This window comes from Mytilus californianus, unplaced genomic scaffold, assembly GCF_021869535.1.
Source record: "Mytilus californianus isolate M0D057914Y unplaced genomic scaffold, xbMytCali1.0.p SCAF_7, whole genome shotgun sequence".
Taxonomy (NCBI): Eukaryota; Metazoa; Mollusca; class Bivalvia; order Mytilida; family Mytilidae; genus Mytilus; species Mytilus californianus.
Genome location: NW_026262723.1, coordinates 76968727 through 76987357, shown reverse-complemented (window position 1 = coordinate 76987357; position 18631 = coordinate 76968727). Strand labels below are relative to the sequence as shown.

General features: G+C 31.6%; 1 protein-coding gene across 1 annotated transcript in view; it reads left to right on the top strand.

Annotated features, from left to right (window-relative positions):
* LOC127709043 (3-phosphoinositide-dependent protein kinase 1-like) overlaps window positions 1-18631 on the top strand; it is a 29375-nt gene that overhangs the window by 1722 nt on the left and 9022 nt on the right. The window contains exons 2-11 of the mRNA XM_052214364.1: window positions 1119-1241; window positions 7567-7609; window positions 8104-8241; window positions 11432-11576; window positions 12382-12491; window positions 14449-14539; window positions 15489-15557; window positions 15831-15927; window positions 16818-16991; window positions 17878-17936. Coding sequence (XP_052070324.1) covers window positions 1137-1241; window positions 7567-7609; window positions 8104-8241; window positions 11432-11576; window positions 12382-12491; window positions 14449-14539; window positions 15489-15557; window positions 15831-15927; window positions 16818-16991; window positions 17878-17936 — 1031 coding nt within the window. The 5' untranslated portion in view covers window positions 1119-1136. The remainder of the gene's footprint in view (window positions 1-1118; window positions 1242-7566; window positions 7610-8103; window positions 8242-11431; window positions 11577-12381; window positions 12492-14448; window positions 14540-15488; window positions 15558-15830; window positions 15928-16817; window positions 16992-17877; window positions 17937-18631) is intronic.

The window sequence follows — 18631 nt, the reverse complement described above, 5'->3', positions numbered from 1 at the left end:
GTTAGTCTTGTATGTTTTTAAATTTTAGTTCATTTTTATGTTTTATGAGTTTAGTGTGACGTCTATTTTCACTGAACAAGTAGTAATATTTGTTTAAGGGCCAGCTGTAGCCCGCCTTCGGGTGTCAGATTTTCTCGCTGTGTTGAAGACCCATTGGTGGCCTTCGGCTGTTTTCTGCTCTTTGGTCAGGTTGTTGTCTCTTTGAAACATTCCCCATTTCCATTCTCAATTTTATATTGTACAACTGTACACTTGTACCATTGCAAACTTGTACCAACTGTGTCATATATATATGTTAGTAGGATTCAATAACTTAGTGCTATTTATGTAATTACAGACAAATTGACTTCACATCTACATATAATTTTAACATAAACTAGTTCATTAAATTATGTCTCAAAGATATAGTCAGATATATTTTCTTTTCTTTCATGCAATAATGAAAATAAAATGTGAAAAAAATTAAATATATTTATTTTCCATTGAATTGTCTTTATAATAGCATAGTTTAGTATGTTATGAATCAAAGAGTTAGAGACAATCGGTGGTGATGAATTTGGCAGCTAATGTCTCTTTAAATTTCAAGCTATCTGAAACATAACAAACAAGAATATGTGTCCATCATGTCCATAGAACACTATGCCTAGCTGGCACTTTCACATCTTCAGTAAACCATGAGTACTGGGTCAAAATCTTATGTCATATATTTTTAAATTTCTTTTATGAACATGTGTACCAAAGTTTCAAGTTGATATGACCACAAACTACCAGAAACTGAAACTTTAACCTAATGTGATACAGGATGGAAGGAGAAATGGACAGATGGATGCACAAACCAGGAAAAATACATATAACCTCTCTCTATTAGTGAGGGCTGTGCAACTTATTTCATAATTTTGAAAATTAATTAGAATTTGCTATGATAAATTATGCATGGGTTATGAATTATTTATTGGCTAAATGATGCATATAATCTGAAACATGATAAAAAAAAATTCATTAAAAGTTATGATAGAATTTGAAAAAATACAATAAGTAAATAACAAGTTTAAAAAGTTATAGATAATTGATCTTACTTATCCTGAGTTAAAAGAATAGCATGCTTTTTCACATTTAAGGTATTTTGGGTTGAAGAAATGTCTCAAATTCAAGAGGGAGGTGATGGCAATAAAAAGCCAGTAAAAAAGACTCCAAATGACTTTATGTTTGGAAAGGTCATCGGAGAAGGTTCATATTCTACAGTAAGTATTAAATCTTGAAACTACAGTTATTTTCTGCAATCTAGAATTATAAGTATAATCTTTCTAGTCACAAGAGTTTTTAAAGGGTAGAATTAGACCCCTTGTTTTTATGACAAGGTATCAACTTAAACTTGTTTAATTTTTAGTTAAAGCCTGTCATTTAAATAGGTTATTTTTTGGCTATACAGTCATGACAGTGTTTGTATTATTTGAATACTGTGGATTCATTTATTTTCGTGGGTACCAATTTTTATACGACCGCAAAAAAATTTTTGTGGTCGTATATTGGTATGACGTTGGCGTCGTCGTCGTCCGGCGTCGTCCGAAGACACATTGGTTTTCGCACTCTAACTTTAGTTAAAGTGAATGGAACTTTATGAAATTTTACCACAAGGTTCAATACCACAAAAGGAAGGTTGGGATTGATTTTGGGGGTTATGGTAATAACAGTAAAGGAATTAGGGGCCAAAAAGGGGCCAAAAATAAGCATTTTTGTAACTTCCAGACATAACTTGTGTGTTAGTGTATGGATCTCTCTGACATTGTACCACAAGGTTCCATATCACTAAAGGAATGCTGGGATTGATTATGGGGGTAATTGCCTCCAAATTTTAGGAATTAGGGGCCAAAAAAGGGGCAAAAAACAAGCATTTTTCTAGTTTCATGACAATAACTTGTGTGTAAGTGTATGGATCTTTCTGAAATTGTACTACAAGGTTCCATATCACAAAGGGAAAGCTGGGTTTGATTTTGGGGGTAATTGCCCTAAACGTTTAGGAATTTGGGACCAAAAAGGGGCCAAAAAACACATTTTTTTCTAGTTTCCAGACAATAACTTGTGTTCAAGTGTATGGATCTCTCTGAAATTGTACTGCAAGGTACCATACCACAAAGGGAAGGCTGGGATTGAGTTTGGGGGTGATGAATCATAATGGGGTTTCAAAACATTTTGGGGGGGGATTTATTTTTTTTTCCTTTTTTGTTTCTTTTAAAATTTTCCATTTTAAGTTGGTTATTTCTGATTTATATTTAAAATCAAATAATAATGATATGGTAGGAGATACACACCAAACAGGATGTGTAAATTATTATATAATAAGTATTGTGCAATAGCAAGAAATTTTCAATTGCACAGTATTGCACAATAGCAAGAAATCTTCAATTGCACAGTATTGCGCAATAGCAAGAAATCTTCAATTGCACAGTATTGCGCAATAGCAAGAAATATCCAATTGCACAGTATTGCGCAATAGCAAGAAATATCCAATAGCACAATATTGCGCAATAGCAAGAAATTGTCAATTGTACAGTATTGCGCAATAGCAAGAAATATTTAATAGCACAGGATTGTGCAAAAGAAGATACTTCCTATAAATTGCTTATTTCTTGACCAATTTCAATGGGGTTTTATTCTTGATTTCATGGGGTTCTTTAATATGCTGAATCTAACCGTGTATTTAGTTTTTGGATTTTGGGCCCCGTTTTTAAATTGGTCCACATTGAGGTCCAAAGGGTCCAAAATTAAACTTTGTTTGATTTCATCAAAAATTGAATTATTGGGGTTCTTTGATATGCCGAATCTAACTGTGTATTTAGATTCTTAAATTTTGGTTCCGTTTTCAAATTGGTCTACATTAAGGTCCAAAGGGTCCAAAATTAAACTTAGTTTGATTTTAACAAAAATTGAATTCTTAGGGTTCTTTGATATGCTGAATCTAAACATGTATTTAGATTTTTGATTATGGGCCCAGTTTTCAAGTTGGTCCAAATCGGGGTCCAAAATTAAACTTTGTTTGATTTCAACAAAAATTGAATATATGGGGTTCTTTGATATGCTGAATCTAACCATGTATTTAGATTTTTGATTTTTGGGCCCCGTTATCAACTTTGTCCACATTGAGGTCAAAAGGGTCCAAAATTAAACTTTGTTTGATTTCATCAAAAATTGAATTATTGGGGTTCTTTGATATGCCGAATCTAACCGTGTATTTAGATTCTTAATTTTTGGTTCCGTTTTCAAATTGGTCTACATTAAGGTCCAAAGGGTCCAAAATTAAACTTAGTTTGATTTTAACAAAAATTGAATTCTTAGGGTTCTTTGATATGCTGAATCTAAACATGTATTTAGATTTTTGATTATGGGCCCAGTTTTCAAGTTGGTCCAAATCGGGGTCCAAAATTATACTTTGTTTGATTTCAACAAAAATTGAATATATGGAGTTCTTTGATATGCTGAATCTAACCATGTATTTTGATTTTTGATTTTTGGGCCCCGTTATCAACTTTGTCCACATTGAGGTCAAAAGGGTCCAAAATTAAACTTTGTTTGATTTCATCAAAAATTGAATTCTTGGGGTTCTTTGATATGCTGAATCTAACCATGTATTAAGATTTTGGATATTGGACCATAATAGGTGAATGTCCAATTTAAAATTTTTAAGTTCTTAGACCACATTCAATCTGTGTTAGAAACCTATGCTGTGTCAAATATTTAATCACAATCCAAATCCAAAGCTGTATCAAGCTTGAATGTTGTGTCCATACTTCCCCCAACTGTTCAGGGTTCGACCTCTGCGGTCGTATCAAGCTGCGCCCTGCGGAGCATTTTATTTTGGATTGAGGAAAACTTGCAATTTTGTGGATACTTGATTTCTTGGTTTTAAATATTTCTGCATACAAACCTATAGAACATTTGTATTTCTTTGAACATCATTTAAATTTGTGGTTCACCTGTACCCACAAAAATTGGTATTCATCAAATAATAAATATGATAATGAATCCACAGTAGTAAGATAACAGAAAATAATTACATATTACTATAGTATAATCATTTTTGTCTCGCCTTGAAGGAGTCTAAAAGCGAGACATAGGTATGCTGTTTCCGGTGGCGGCGGTGGCGTCAACACTGTATTAGTTTGTGATTAGGTCTAGTTCATGGTGAACCACTAGTGGTAGGTCAATGATATTTGGTATGCAGTTGTATTAGCATTGGCACATCTCATTACCATGGAGATTATTTGGCCCCGCCCCCTCAGTCAAGGTCTATTGACTTTGAAACTTTTCATAGTTTACATGTATTAGTTTGTGATTAGGTCAATTTATGGGGAACCACTAGTGGTAGGTCAATGATATTTGGTATGCAGTTGTATAAGCATTGGCATATCTCATTTCCATGGAGATTATTTGGCTCCACCCCCTTAGTCATGGTCTATAGGGAAAATTTTGAAAATTGAAAATTTTTCTAAGTTAACATGTATTAGTTTGTGATTAGGTCAGTTCAAGGGGAACCATTAGTGGTAGGCCAATGTTAATTGGTGTTCAGTTGTATAAGCATTAGCACATCTCATTTCCATGGAGAATATTTGGCCCCGCCCCCTCAGTCATGGTCTATTTACTTTGAAACTTTTGCTTAGTTTACATGTATTAGTTTGTGATTTGATCAGTTTAAGATGAACTACTAATGTTAAGTCAATGATATTTGGTATGCAAATTTATTGGCATTTGCAAGTATCGTTTCCATGGAGATTATATAGGCCCACCCCTGATCATGGTTCATTGACTTTGAAACTTTTACATAGTTTACAAGTTAATGTTTGTGTTTAGGTTTGTTTAAAGGGAACGACTTATAATAAGTCAATGGTATTTGGTATGCAGTTGTATTAGCATTGGCACATCTCATTCCATGGAGATTGTTTAGCCATGTACCTTCAGTCATGGTTCATTGACTTTGAATATTTGCATAACTTACATGTTATAGTATTGCTATTTTAATTTCAACATTTGCATTATCAAAATTACAAAAAGGCGAGACATATCTCTGGGATAACAGTTTATGTTAAAAGCTTTATATGTTATAGTTTTCTTTTTCATTTTGAAAAAATATTCAAATGAAGTACATGTACATGTAGCAATTAAGTTTTCAATAGATACATTTGGGGCGCATTGCATTTGTGCCAAGTTTTACAAAATCCAATCATTCATTTGCGCCGCAAGGTTATATTTCATTTGTGCCAAAAAATAAAAACTGCATTTTCAGCATTTTACAGGTAACATATAACATAATAGTTGAAATACTCATTGCTATATATCATGAACAATATTTCTTTTTAGAGTTTCCCCTGACTAATTTTTAAAGTTATTTCATACGCATTTCTAAAAATTAAGTCACTTTCTTTTAAGATTCTAAAGTGTTCACATGTTTGCGATGTCATTGCAAGATGGACATTAAAAATTCGGAGACATCAGAGCGAATAAGTCTGTCATTTGTAGCTCACCTGGCCCAAAGGGCCATGTGAGCTTTTCTCATCACTTGGCGTCCGTCGTCCGTAAACTTTTACAAAAATCTTCTCCTCTGAAACTACTGGGCCAAATTTAACCAAACTTGGCCACAATCATCATTAGGGTATCTAGTTTAAAAAATGTGTCCGGTGACCTGGCCAACCAACCAAGATGGCCGCCATGGCTAAAAATAGAACATAGGGGTAAAATGTAGATTTTGGCTTATATCACTGAAACCAAAGCATTGAGAGCAAATCTGACATGGGGTAAAAATGTTTATCAGGTCAAGATCTATCTGCCCTGAAATTTTCAGATGAATCGGACAATCCGTTGTTAGGTTGCTGCCCCTGAATTAGTAATTTTAAGGAAATTTTGCCGTATTTGGTTATTATCTTGAATATTGTTATAGATAGAGATAAACTGTAAACAGCAATTATGTTCAGCAAAGTAAGTTCTACAAATAAGTCAACAAGACCAAAATGGTCAGTTGACCCCTTAAGGAGTAATTGCCTTTTTATAGTCAATTTTTAACAATTTTTCGTAAATTTTGGTTATCTTTTACAAAAATCTTCTCTGAAACTAAGATGAATTTAACCAAAGTTGTAAACAATCATCATTAGGGTATGTAGTTTAAAAATTGTGTCTGATGACCCTGCCCACGAACCAAGATGGCCAACATGGCTAATAATAGTACATAGGGTAAAATGCAGTTTTTGGCTCATATATCTAAACCCAAAGCATTTCGAGCAAATCTTTCAAAAACCAAATTGTTCATTAGGTCAAGATCTATCTGCCCTTAAATTTTCAGACCATTCAGGCAACCCGTTGTTGGTTGCTGCCCCTGAATTAGTAATTTTTAGAAATTTTTTCAGCTTTTGGTTATTATCTTGAATATTATTATAGATAGAGATAAACTGTAAACAGCAATAATGTACAGCAAAGTAAGACCTACAAATAAGTCAAACATGACCAAAATGGTCAATTGACCCCTTAAGGAGTTATTGCCCTTTATAATAAATTTTTAACAATTTTCATAAATTTTGTAAATTTTTACAAAATAATTTCCACTGAAACTACTGGGCCAAGTTCATTATAGATAGAGATAATTGTAAGCATCAAGAATGTTCAGTAAAGTAAGATCTACAAACACATCATCATCACCAAAACACAATTTTGTCATGAATCCATCTGTGTCCTTTGTTTAATATGCACATAGACCAAGGTGAGCGACACAGGCTCTTTAGAGCCTCTAGTTTTATGTTTTGACAATTGGAGACAAGTCATACCAAAAAAAATCTTGCAAAGCCAGAATTGAAACAGATGTGGACAACAAAACAATTATACAAACTTTAGTTTTCTATATTGTTAAAAACTGTCCAGTTGGCGACGGGCGTATCATTCCCGATCATGTCCCAGCTCTTTATTTATTTGTCATGGCATTGTCAGTTTAATTTCGACTTATTAGGTTGAATACTAGTATATATATGCCTTTGGTATCTTTCGCCATTCTTTTTGAACGAACATAATCATGGTGTTAACAAACAGAAAGTAGAATCACAGCAACTCAGAATTTTTGAAAGACCATCAAAGATTAACACCTTATATAAAAATGAGACACATGGACACACCAGCTGCAGTTTGCTTTTATGTTGACTGATTTCTGTTGAATATGTTTTATTATGCAAACAAAAACTGTGTTTTAAAGTTATTATTAAAAGTTTCTTTTAAATAAATCTATTGTTTATATGTTTTAACCTGTATTATTGGCGCAATTGAAATGTTTTATTTTTGGCGCAAATGAAATATGGTTTGTGGCGCAAATGAAATGCCAATTGGGGTAAAAGCAAAGCACCTGTACATTTGTATTGTTGAATGTCCTGAGGTTAATTAGAAATTTTACTTTCTAAAAAAAAGTTTCATGTATTGTATTTTATCAAAATGACATTTTTGACAATATTAAAGATAACAAGGGTCTGAAATTAAAGATTTGTTCAAAATTAGTTTGTAATTAGGGAACATAACATAATTTTCCAATGTTGTTTTAAGGTATATTTAGCGAAGGAAGTAGAAACTGGAACTGAATTTGCAAGTAAGTTTCAATTTAGTATTACTTAAAATTCTTTTACATGAAGAATAGGAAAATAAATTATGTCCTAAAATTTAAAATTGTTATTTAACGTTGACTAAATAGAGATGCATAAGAACTGATGGAACTAAGATCCAGAAATATCAGTCCTGACTTGAAACAGTCACTTTTCAAGTGAAAAGAACAAAAGAATACAGACATTATGATTACATTCCAGACTCGGTACAGTGACTTTTCAAGTAAAAAGAACATAAGGATACAGAAATTACACTCCTGACTGGATACAGTCGCTTTTCAAGTGAAAAGAACAAAAGAATTCAGACATTACACTTTAGACTGGGTACAGTCACGTTTCAATTGAAAAGAACCTAAGGATACAAACATTATTACACTCCCGACTGGATACAGTCACTTTTCAAAAACAAAACTGTTTTATTGTTATACATTATGTTAATTTGATGTTTTCAATGTCCAAAGCATTTTTGTTTTCTTTGCAGTTAAAGTTTTAGAAAAGAGACATATAATGAGGGAAAAGAAATCACAATACGTGATGAGAGAAAAAGAAGTTTTAATGAAGATGAATCATCCATTTATTATTAGATTATATTTTACATTTCAAGATACAGATAGATTATGTATCCTTTTTAAGATTTGATTCCTTATAAAAGTCATTTATAGAATTGTAATGAATAAAAGTAGATACAGATTCACAACAACACTTTACAGTATCTAAACAAAACACCTTTTGTACTGAATATTTGTTTGTTTTGTAGTAGACAGGTTTAACTGTAAACCAATTATCTGGTTATTAGAGGTCACCATATGGTGTCCTGTGATAAGCTATATATTCAGTGTTCCAGCTAGGATTTCAAAAGGGCAGGGAGCCAATTATGAAAAGGGCACTTTAGCACGATGATTGATATTTCAAAAAGGGCATGTCAAACATTGTCTTATGTTAACTGCAGGGGTTTCAGCTAGGAGTTTTGAGGGGGTTTAGTCACTTTTACGCTAGATGAAAATCAACCTTATTTTGGGTAACAGTATTAAAGTGACCATGCAAGGATGTATATTACTAGCTCAGTCTTCCCTAGAACATTTTTAATGCATGGTAGGTCGTAGGTTAAGTTGCAATGCAGAGCACAGCGGCGTTTTGTAGAATTATTTTTATTTCTTTAGTGAAATGATTGTGCATGTCAGTTAAAATACTACACTAGATCTGCAATACAGTCAGGAACAATACCTTACATTTTCTCCAGGGGCCAATCTGGATCCTAAAACTTTTTTCCAAGGGCCCAGTAGAAATTTTAAGGCCCTACCAGGGTATTTTTACTACAGGTACATACTTATTAATAATCTTGGATGTTCTTATAAAGGCAATAATATATGTTTGAAATGCCTAATACATGTAGTCCAGTGTTTCTGATTATGATAGAAATAATAAATGAATTATAATAAACCACATTGAGTTTTTCAGAATTAAAATCCATTTAACCATGTCTTTTCAGACTGTTAAACTTATATTTGTAATATTATATATAAAAAAAATATAAAAAAATCCTCCCTCTTTTCCATTTTACAAACCCTTGATGTAGAGTATTAAAGTATTATCAGTTTCACCCCAAGAAAGTATTCATTTTTAATGAAATAATCTTAGCAGTTAATCAAAATGAAAATCTTACTGTCTATAAATTACAATGAAATGTAACTGTTTCTTGTTAAAGGGGTTTTCCGAATTTTCCTGCCTAAAAAGTACATGGCTTTCAACAAATGTAAACAAAGCAGTCAATTTGTGATCATGGATTACAGCTTTAATTAATTTAATTTGGATATAGATATTCAATGAAAGGTACAGTCAAGCATTGTTTTTACTTTCTTCTGGATTAAAACTAGTTTAAAAGATCAATTTAAAAAAAAAGTCTTTGACATATAAACAACAGACGATCTACGGATACATCAAACGCAAATTGACATCTTTTGAGAAATATTGAAATTGAAATGCTGACTGACCGAATTTAATGAGAAAAATTATAACAATGATCAATTATGAAGTTTAATTAACTGATTAATGACCCATCCGATGTTGATAAGCGGATTATCTGTAATCACAACTTATTACACCGGCTGTAAATGTTAATTGGCTGAGGATCATAAACTTGTCATAAATATGAAGACAGGTAGAATAATTGTATTTTCATCAAAATATTACGGCAATAAAGGCATGGACTTACGAAAAAGGGCAGGGCATCTTAAAAAGGGCACAGGGCGGCACTCGGGAAAGGGCGGATGGACCGCCCTGTGAAAACGACCTAGCTGGAACACTGATATCACACACAACTATATAGTACATGGGTGGATCGAGGATTTTTGAAAGAGGGGGCGTAGAATAGAACCATTCGCTGAATTGAAAAAAAATTTTTGTTTGTCCTTTTTTTTGTTAAAAAACATTGAATAAGTGTAAAATGCACTAACGTAACGGTTACTGTCGTGGGGCATGTATATTTTATAGTTAAAGTGTAAGGGTTGGACATTTTTGATGCCATATTCTCCCCATTAATTATCTATTATAAAATGATTGGATGGATCAATGTACCAATATATTTGATGTGTGATTTGTCAGTAAAAAATGGACATGGAAAAATTTTCCACTGTGGAATTGTGAAATAGGAGTCAATACGTCCTTGCTCCATCCTTTGTTGCTTTGAAGGCGTCATGCTTGTCATCCTCAGCCTTAGCAATGTGTTACTGTAATTTGAATTTCAAAATGACTGAGTGACGTTTTTTCAACATACTGGTCAACTCCACGGTAGCGAATCATGTGACTTTGACATTATTAATAATATATTACACGTAAATACGAGGGAATAATATCTTTATAAGTAACAAATTGTCACATAAAAATTAAATATACGGGAAATGTTAAGTTAATGAAATCTAGTCTGATTAATCATTTTACAGTCTTATTAAAAAAAAAAGAAAAAAAGAAAGAAGTGCAAGTAAAGGGGGGCGGCATACGCTCTCTATGCCCCCCTCTGGATCCTCCACTGTAGTAAACAAGCAGATTCTTGAAAAATTCTTACATAAGTATCAAATACACCTGAAAATTACAAATCACTATACATTTTGTAAATGTATGAAGAACTAAGTAAACAACTACACAATGACAACTGCCAATTGTCCTCATTATACATGTACTGAAAAAACATATGATATATACCACCACAGTAAGGTTTTATAAGTTGAACAAAAATTAAATGATTATATCTTTTTATGTACCGGTATTAAAAAAATAATCATTGAACAAATTGGTAAATTTCAAGAATTTGTGAAAAAAACTTTATTCTATATTAAAAAAAAATGTCTTCTTCTTTCCTTCTTGCTGTGTTTATCATTAAAAAAAATCAAATCACGTATTCTGCATATGTTGACAAGTAACGATACACATAAGGCAATCTTAATCCTACAATTGCGAGTTGCTACAAGTGTTTCAAGGAAGAATATCATGTGTTATGTAATTAGCATAATAACAATACAGCGAAGTCAAATTTATCATAGCTTCTCATGGATTTTTTCAGGGTCCAGTATAAGGAAGAATTCCCCAAAAATTTAAATCACTCCAATAATTAATGTTCCCAAATTATAGCATTCAAACTTACCATAAAGGCATTCATAGAGTTTCCCAAAAGACCCTAATAAATACTTCCATCATACATAAGAGTATTGACAATTTGACATAGCATGAACCTGTAATGATTATAATTCAGTATAATGGCCTTTCATAGGTTTCATGAAGTATACCGGTAGTTATGATTCCTTAGTGAAATGAAGATTTTGTGTTAAACTATGCAGAACGAGGGGAGCTTTTGGATTATCTACATAAGTTGTCTTCCTTTGATGTGCATTGTTCTCAGTGGTATGCAGCAGAAATTGTACTAGCTTTAGAATATATGCACAGTTTAAATTTTATTCATAGGTGAGATTTCCATTGTTGTGTTTTAATAAGAATAGGTTGAATATCTGTTAATTGAGCTTAATGGATGAAAGAATATTGATATGGAAAAAGAAACAACTGGTATTCCCATAATTGAATAAACAGTAAACAGATGGTAGGGGAAGTTTTCAACATTCAGTCAGATGAGTGATTTTGCTCTATCTTAAATGCCTCACTGTGACTTTGAATAGAAATACAAGCGCTGGTCCTTTGCTTTTTGTGTTTTCATGTACATTAAGTGATGATATTAAAGATTTATTTATTTAGATTTGGAATGTATACAACAATAAAACATTATCTCTTTTAAGCCTTTTTTGCGAATATAAAAAAATATATAACTAACATTAAAACAATAGCACATGCAGACAATATATTCAAATTACATAGCAAACCAAATACATTTATTGAACTGAAAAATAAAATTACAGGCTGGGAAAAATAAAATGCACAATTAACTAAATTAAATACAAGCTATAAAATAAATAACAAGAAGCACAAAGGCAGTTAATGTTTATGCTTATGAAAAGCATCCAATGCATAGCCAAAAAAAAAGGTTCATGTAGCAAAAATGAGTTCTCTCTACATGTATACTGTCATAAAGGTGTTTATCAATGTTATTTACAAAACTACTGTACTTTATTGTACATGTACAAATAACAAATAACTTAAAACAATTTAACAATAAATTTTCATTAGAACTATTTAACATCAAATTATACATCTACTTTTTGAACAAAATTGATAAAATATTCTTATACTTATCCAATATTTCCTTTCTTTATTTCAGAGATTTAAAGCCTGAAAATATTTTATTAAACACAGAAATGCACATACAGATAACAGATTTTGGCAGTGCAAAGATCTTACATAAAGAAGAAGAGATAAAACCAGAGGAAGGTGTGTTAGATACAATATATTTTGCTGTGTGTTTGTTTTACCAGTTGAACTTTGCTGTTTCAGTCCAGACTCTACATCCTAGAAGAGTAATTTAAATATTACTTCTAAATGTTATTGATATTAAGATCAATTTTTTAACACAAGCAGTCTACATTTAAAATTGAACCATATGAGATGACACATGAAAGCTTTTATATATAGTCTATAATTTTGTAGAATACGAAATAGTGGAAACATGTCTTTATTTAAATTTTGTAGTTGGTAAGTAAGAAAACCATGAAATCCATAAAATTTGGTCTCAATGATAATAATTCACATGTACCGGTAATAGTTATAATGTAATATTTTTAACATATTATTTTTTTTCATATTCAAAGAAACAGAGTGCATATAGCTTTATGTCTCCTTGCAAGACATACCAATCCTAAAATCATAGAGAATAAAATATCTCAAGTTTGTGTTGACAATATAAGTGTGTCAAAAAGAATGCCCCATCACATCTTATTAGCAAATATCACTATGTTTCAGACAGTAATCAATACCCCTTGAGAAAAGCTGTTCAATTTCATTTCCTAAACCCAAAATCTAATTGTTCAAGAAATCGTTTATGTATTTTCAACCATGCTGGTGGAACAATTTGCATGCACCTTTTTTAAATATTACAAATGTAAGTACTTTCATATACAAAACACATCACATCTAATATTAATTAGTTTTCATTTGTTCATAACATTTTATCCTGTTTTATTGAACATTATACCTTTTGCCGTTATACTATTGTATGCCAGATACTTCTTTTGTTTTTCAACTAGATGAATTCTTTTCTATACCGGAGGCCTCAGGTGGTGGTAATTAGTTGTTTAACTGTGTAACCCTCCTAAAATAGTTAATTGTTGTTGTTATTTAGTCGTTGTCAAAATCAACAATTTGGTTCATGTAATTTTTCCATGTTGTCTTTGTTTACAGGGTAACTGATAAATGGACTTTGTTTTTTTGTTGACCTTATTTTTATGGATAATGTTGAGTTTAAGTGGTATCTTTAGTAAAACTTTAATCTTAATCACTTTCAACATCAAATTTATTCATGATTAGTAAAGGGGGCAAAGCATCTCGTTCATATTATGCGAAATAGAACACTTTTATGTGCTTTAAAGAATCATTGCAGGGTAAACGTGTCTTTCGGACTGGGTTCACCTGACCTTGACCTTATATGATGGATCAGTGTCAATCAAAAAGTGTTTATGCTTAGCTACTATAAGCAATAGGCTAATTAAATTTGATGTATGAAATGATTGTAATGTGTACATGTCTGTCTGGTAAGGATCTTTTTAGCTTGACCTCATTTTCATGGTTAATTGGTCAACTTTAAGTTTTTATGATTAGGTCTTGTTTCTTGATTATATAAGCAATAGGTCAACTATATTTGGTGTGTGGAATGATTGTTGATTGTAATGTGTACAAAATTATCCTTTGACCTTGACCTCATTTTCATGGATCATTATCAATGTTAAGTTTATGTGATACCTGTAGTAAACCATGATATTGACTTTCAACATAAAATTCAATGATGATCAGTTAAACTTGTAAGACACTTCACAGTATGCTCTGTTGTTTAGAAATCAACAATTGTCAAACCTTCATATAATATTATGAATTATGAATATAAGATTCTTCATGATTAAGAGAGAGTGTTCAAGCAAAATTTTGAAAGAAAATCAAATAAACAAATCAATCTGCAGTTGTAAAACAATTCACCAAAATGCCCCAGATTTATAATTGTGATTTTGGGAAATTTTGCATAAGAATGATGCTATCAAAATTTGATATGTTAATAGGTTTTTATTTCTGTTAGACCTATCCTGTTGCAATTTTAATAATAAAAACCTCACATTTTTGGGGGAATTTAGAACTTAACAAAGCCATTGCTGCAATAAGATTTATTCCTTTTTGTTTTCAGAACACCATACACAAAGGAGAAAGAATTCGTTTGTAGGAACAGCACAGTATGTGTCTCCAGAAGTTCTCACCAGTAAACAAGTCTGCAGTAGGTTAGTATGCCTTCACAAGTTCTCACCAGTAAACAAGTCTGCAGTAGGTTATTATGCTTTCACAAGTTCTCACCAGTAAACAAATTTGCAATAGGTTAGTATGCTTTCATAAGTTCTCACCAGTAAACAAGTCTGCAGTAGGTTAGTATGCCTTAGCAAGTTCTCACCTATAAACAAGTCAGCAGTAGGTTATTATGCCTTCATAGGTTCTCACCTGTAAGTGTTTTCTCCACAAAACTCCATATAATCATGTTTTTAGTAGGTAAGTACAGTCAACATGCCTTTATGGTCACCTCACTTCAGCAGTCACCTGCCTCTAAGGGTCACTTTCAGACCCAAACATTTTTCTCTATATAATTTAACTCTTTTCAGCGGTCACCCAATCTTTGCACAAAATCGTCAATTCAACTTTTAACAACAGTCATTTTCACGTTTTTAACATCCAAAATATAATCATGACGAAAAGTATATGTGTTCAGTATCGAGGTCAAAATGAGAATCTGAACCCGTTTGCAACTAAGATCGCTCAAAAGGAGGTGAATTTCTAGTGTTCCACTTCTTTCAGTTTCCATTGAAAACCGTATCATCAACATTTCTCCACTAATATTTTAAAACTAATTCAAATATTTTCTTCAAATTTAGAGCGCCAGAATTCACCATTTTTTTTTGTCTGCTGGAACGAATGATAACTATACCAATTGAAAACACTAACACAATTTGCCCCAATCCTGGCGCCTTTCAATGCCAGAATCTGATTTTTTTCAGAACCTCTTTTAAAGGTCCTCTCTTGAGAGGTCAGTTTGAACTTTAAACTTCAGAACTCTGATAAAATGTATGCTGAGAAATTATTTCTTTTTGAATGTATAGTTAATTGGGATTAAATGTCTCATTTTGGTATTTCTGATTTTTTACATATGTTGTCTAATTTCTTTAAAATAATTTCTTTCAGTTCAGACTTATGGGCTTTAGGTTGTATTATTTATCAGTTATTGTCTGGCCTTCCACCTTTCAGAGGAGGGTGAGTACCATCATTTTTATGTCATATACCAGTATATTTATAAGTGATTATTTCAAGGTTAACACCAATATATATCATACAAAATGTATTTTCCATTACAATTCATTTAAGTTTTTGTAATTTCAATGAATTAGATGAGTTATCATATTTATCACTGACAGTATTTGTAAAGTTTGCTGTTGTCAAAGAAAGTCTGTCACAAATTTATGTGATGCCTTACAAAAGATTATATTTTTGATTGATTGATTTTATATTATTATCTATATATTACAGTCATGAATTTCAAATATTCCAAAAAATCCAGAAATTAGAATATGAATTTCCAGATGGCTTTGATCCACTAGCCAGAGATTTGGTAGAAAAATTATTGGTAAGTTTTTGCATACTTAAGATGAATGTTGTGATTAATACATCTAAGGTAATTGATTATCAGAGTTTTCACCTGTGTTGTGGAAACCAATCAATCATGAAGATTTTTCATTCCTTAGGATATTATACTGATATTTAGAAAGGAGTTGTACTCACTTATACATGTGGAATAACCCATTTATTGTATGAAAATACTTCAAAACTACAAGAACACAACATGTTTTAAGTAATAGATGTTTTCAAGTGATATTTTTTGCAATATTTTACGAAATTACGGTATACTAACCTGATATTAACTTTCTATAGCAAATTTCATGTGATTCTGATAATCTCTTCTTGGAAAAAGATATAGCAGATATATTATACTGCATAAACAATTTTTAAACAACGAGCTTAAAGTGAATCCCAATGTAGTATAAGCAAAAAAATGACCACTCACTACATGTTATCTGGATAGATTTATCGGAAACTGATTTTCAGATAGTAACGATATTTACAGTAGAAATATCATTTCTGTTCTTTACATGAATAAAAATTCTTATTTAATTTTGTTTGTAACGTTCAATTTGATTGGATAATACCACAAATTTCAGGGTATCAATTTTACAGTTGATGATCTGAAATTGTGCATGCAATCATGTGACAAATTTTAAAATGTATGATTTCATCGTGTTTTCTTTCAGTTGTATGAGAAAGGAGATGACAATTTTATATTTGAAGATTAGAAACCATCAAATCGACAATTGATGACCACAAATCTTTATATACAATTGTTATCTACTAATTATGAAGTAAAAGATAATCAGAGAATAAGCGACATTGATAAAGCAGTGCAACCAAAAATAAGCACCTGCTAAAATACATTACTAATGCTTATTCTGGATTTTATAGGTTATAGAACCTTCACAACGACTTGGTTGTGAAGAACTAGGTGGAATGGAACAGCTAAAATCTCATCCCTTCTTTGAAGGAATAGATTGGGAACATGTATCTGAACAAAAACCACCAGAACTACTTCCATATTTACCAGCAACAAAAGACAATCCAGATGAATTATGGAGTCGGGTTAGTATGTCTATTTCAAGTACTATGCTCCTTTGGTATATCACCTTACAGTTTAATGTCAAAAAGAGAAGTCACATTGCACATTGATTCAGAAGTAGTTTGGGCCATGCAAGCAGTTTTAGTAAATATAAATTTGATAGGACCTTATAGGTGATATAAGTAAATTGAACCTGAGAGTTTTTATACGCCCATTTACGGGACGTATTATGGTATACCAATGTCCGTCTGTTGTCAACATGTAGGACAATAACTCAAAAACTCTTGAACCAATTTTCATGAAACTTTGATGAATTGTTTATATCTATTGACGTAAGCTCACTTTCAATTTTTATGAATTTCAGATTTTACGTTTCCGAGTAATGGGATTTTTATTCCTAAAAAAGAGGGGATTTTCTAGTTTTTGGACAATTCCTCAAAAATGCTTTTAGCAGTTTTCATGAAACTTTGGTGGCGGGTTTAAATCTATTAAAATAAGCTCCTTTTAGTTTTTTTTATAAATTTCTTATATGACATTGAGGAGTTATGGAACTTTATTTGTTGAAAATGTGACGGGCATATCATGCGCTCATGGCACAGCTCATTATTGTATTTCATGTGCTTTTATGAATTCAGAAATTAATGAGTGTTCTGATTTGAAAAATACTACAAAGTTATAATTGCATTGCAGTGATAAAACTCATATTTTAAGTTGATAGCAATATTTTACAATACAAATGTAGAAATCTGGTAGAAAAGGGTTGTTGGGAACCCCCCTAATAATTGGCACATGTTTGAATTTTGAATTTACAGAATATTTAATGTACAAGATGCAAAATTTATTTGGTTCATGAAAGCCAAAGTTTTGTCAGCTATGCTCTTGATAAATAAAATCTACTTTTTATTTCAGCCTGGCTTTGATGATAAAAGAATTGTTGAACTAATAACCAATAATGTTAGTGATAATATGTAAGTAAATATTTTTAATTGAATAAAAACATACAAACTAACTTAATCTAATATAACGTTCTACATTGAATTTTTCTTTTAAGTTATTGTATTTTCAGATAAAAATCCACCATAAGCTGAGTGGTGAAATTTTCAATATTTACTAATAGTATTATGATTAGACAGTATGCTACCATTTATATATATCTTGAACACCATTTTTTTTCTGCAATGGAAAAATACAAATTTTGTGAAGTTTAGATCCTTATTACATCCTTTCACTGCCCCCTTTTTTTAGCTCACATGGCCCAAAGGGCCAAGTGAGCATTTCTCATCACTTGGCGTTTGTTGTCAATCGTCATTGTCTGTTCACTTTAAAAATCTTCTCTGAAACTATAAGATCAAATTTAACCAAACTTGGCCACAATTATAATTGGGATATCTAGTTTAAAAATGTGGCCAATGACCCCGCTTGCCAACCAAATTGGCCTACATAGCTAAAAATAGAACATAGGGTAAAATGAAATTTTGTCGATTATATTGAAAACTGTTATAAATAGAGAAAATCTAACATGGCAAAAATGTTCAGAATGTTGAGCTCTATCAAATGTTCAGTGATGTCAAAACTGTCAGGCGACTTCTTATAGGAGTCATTGCCCTTAAATGACAAATTTTACCATTTTTTTTTTTTATTTTTTGACTTTTATCTTGAAAAC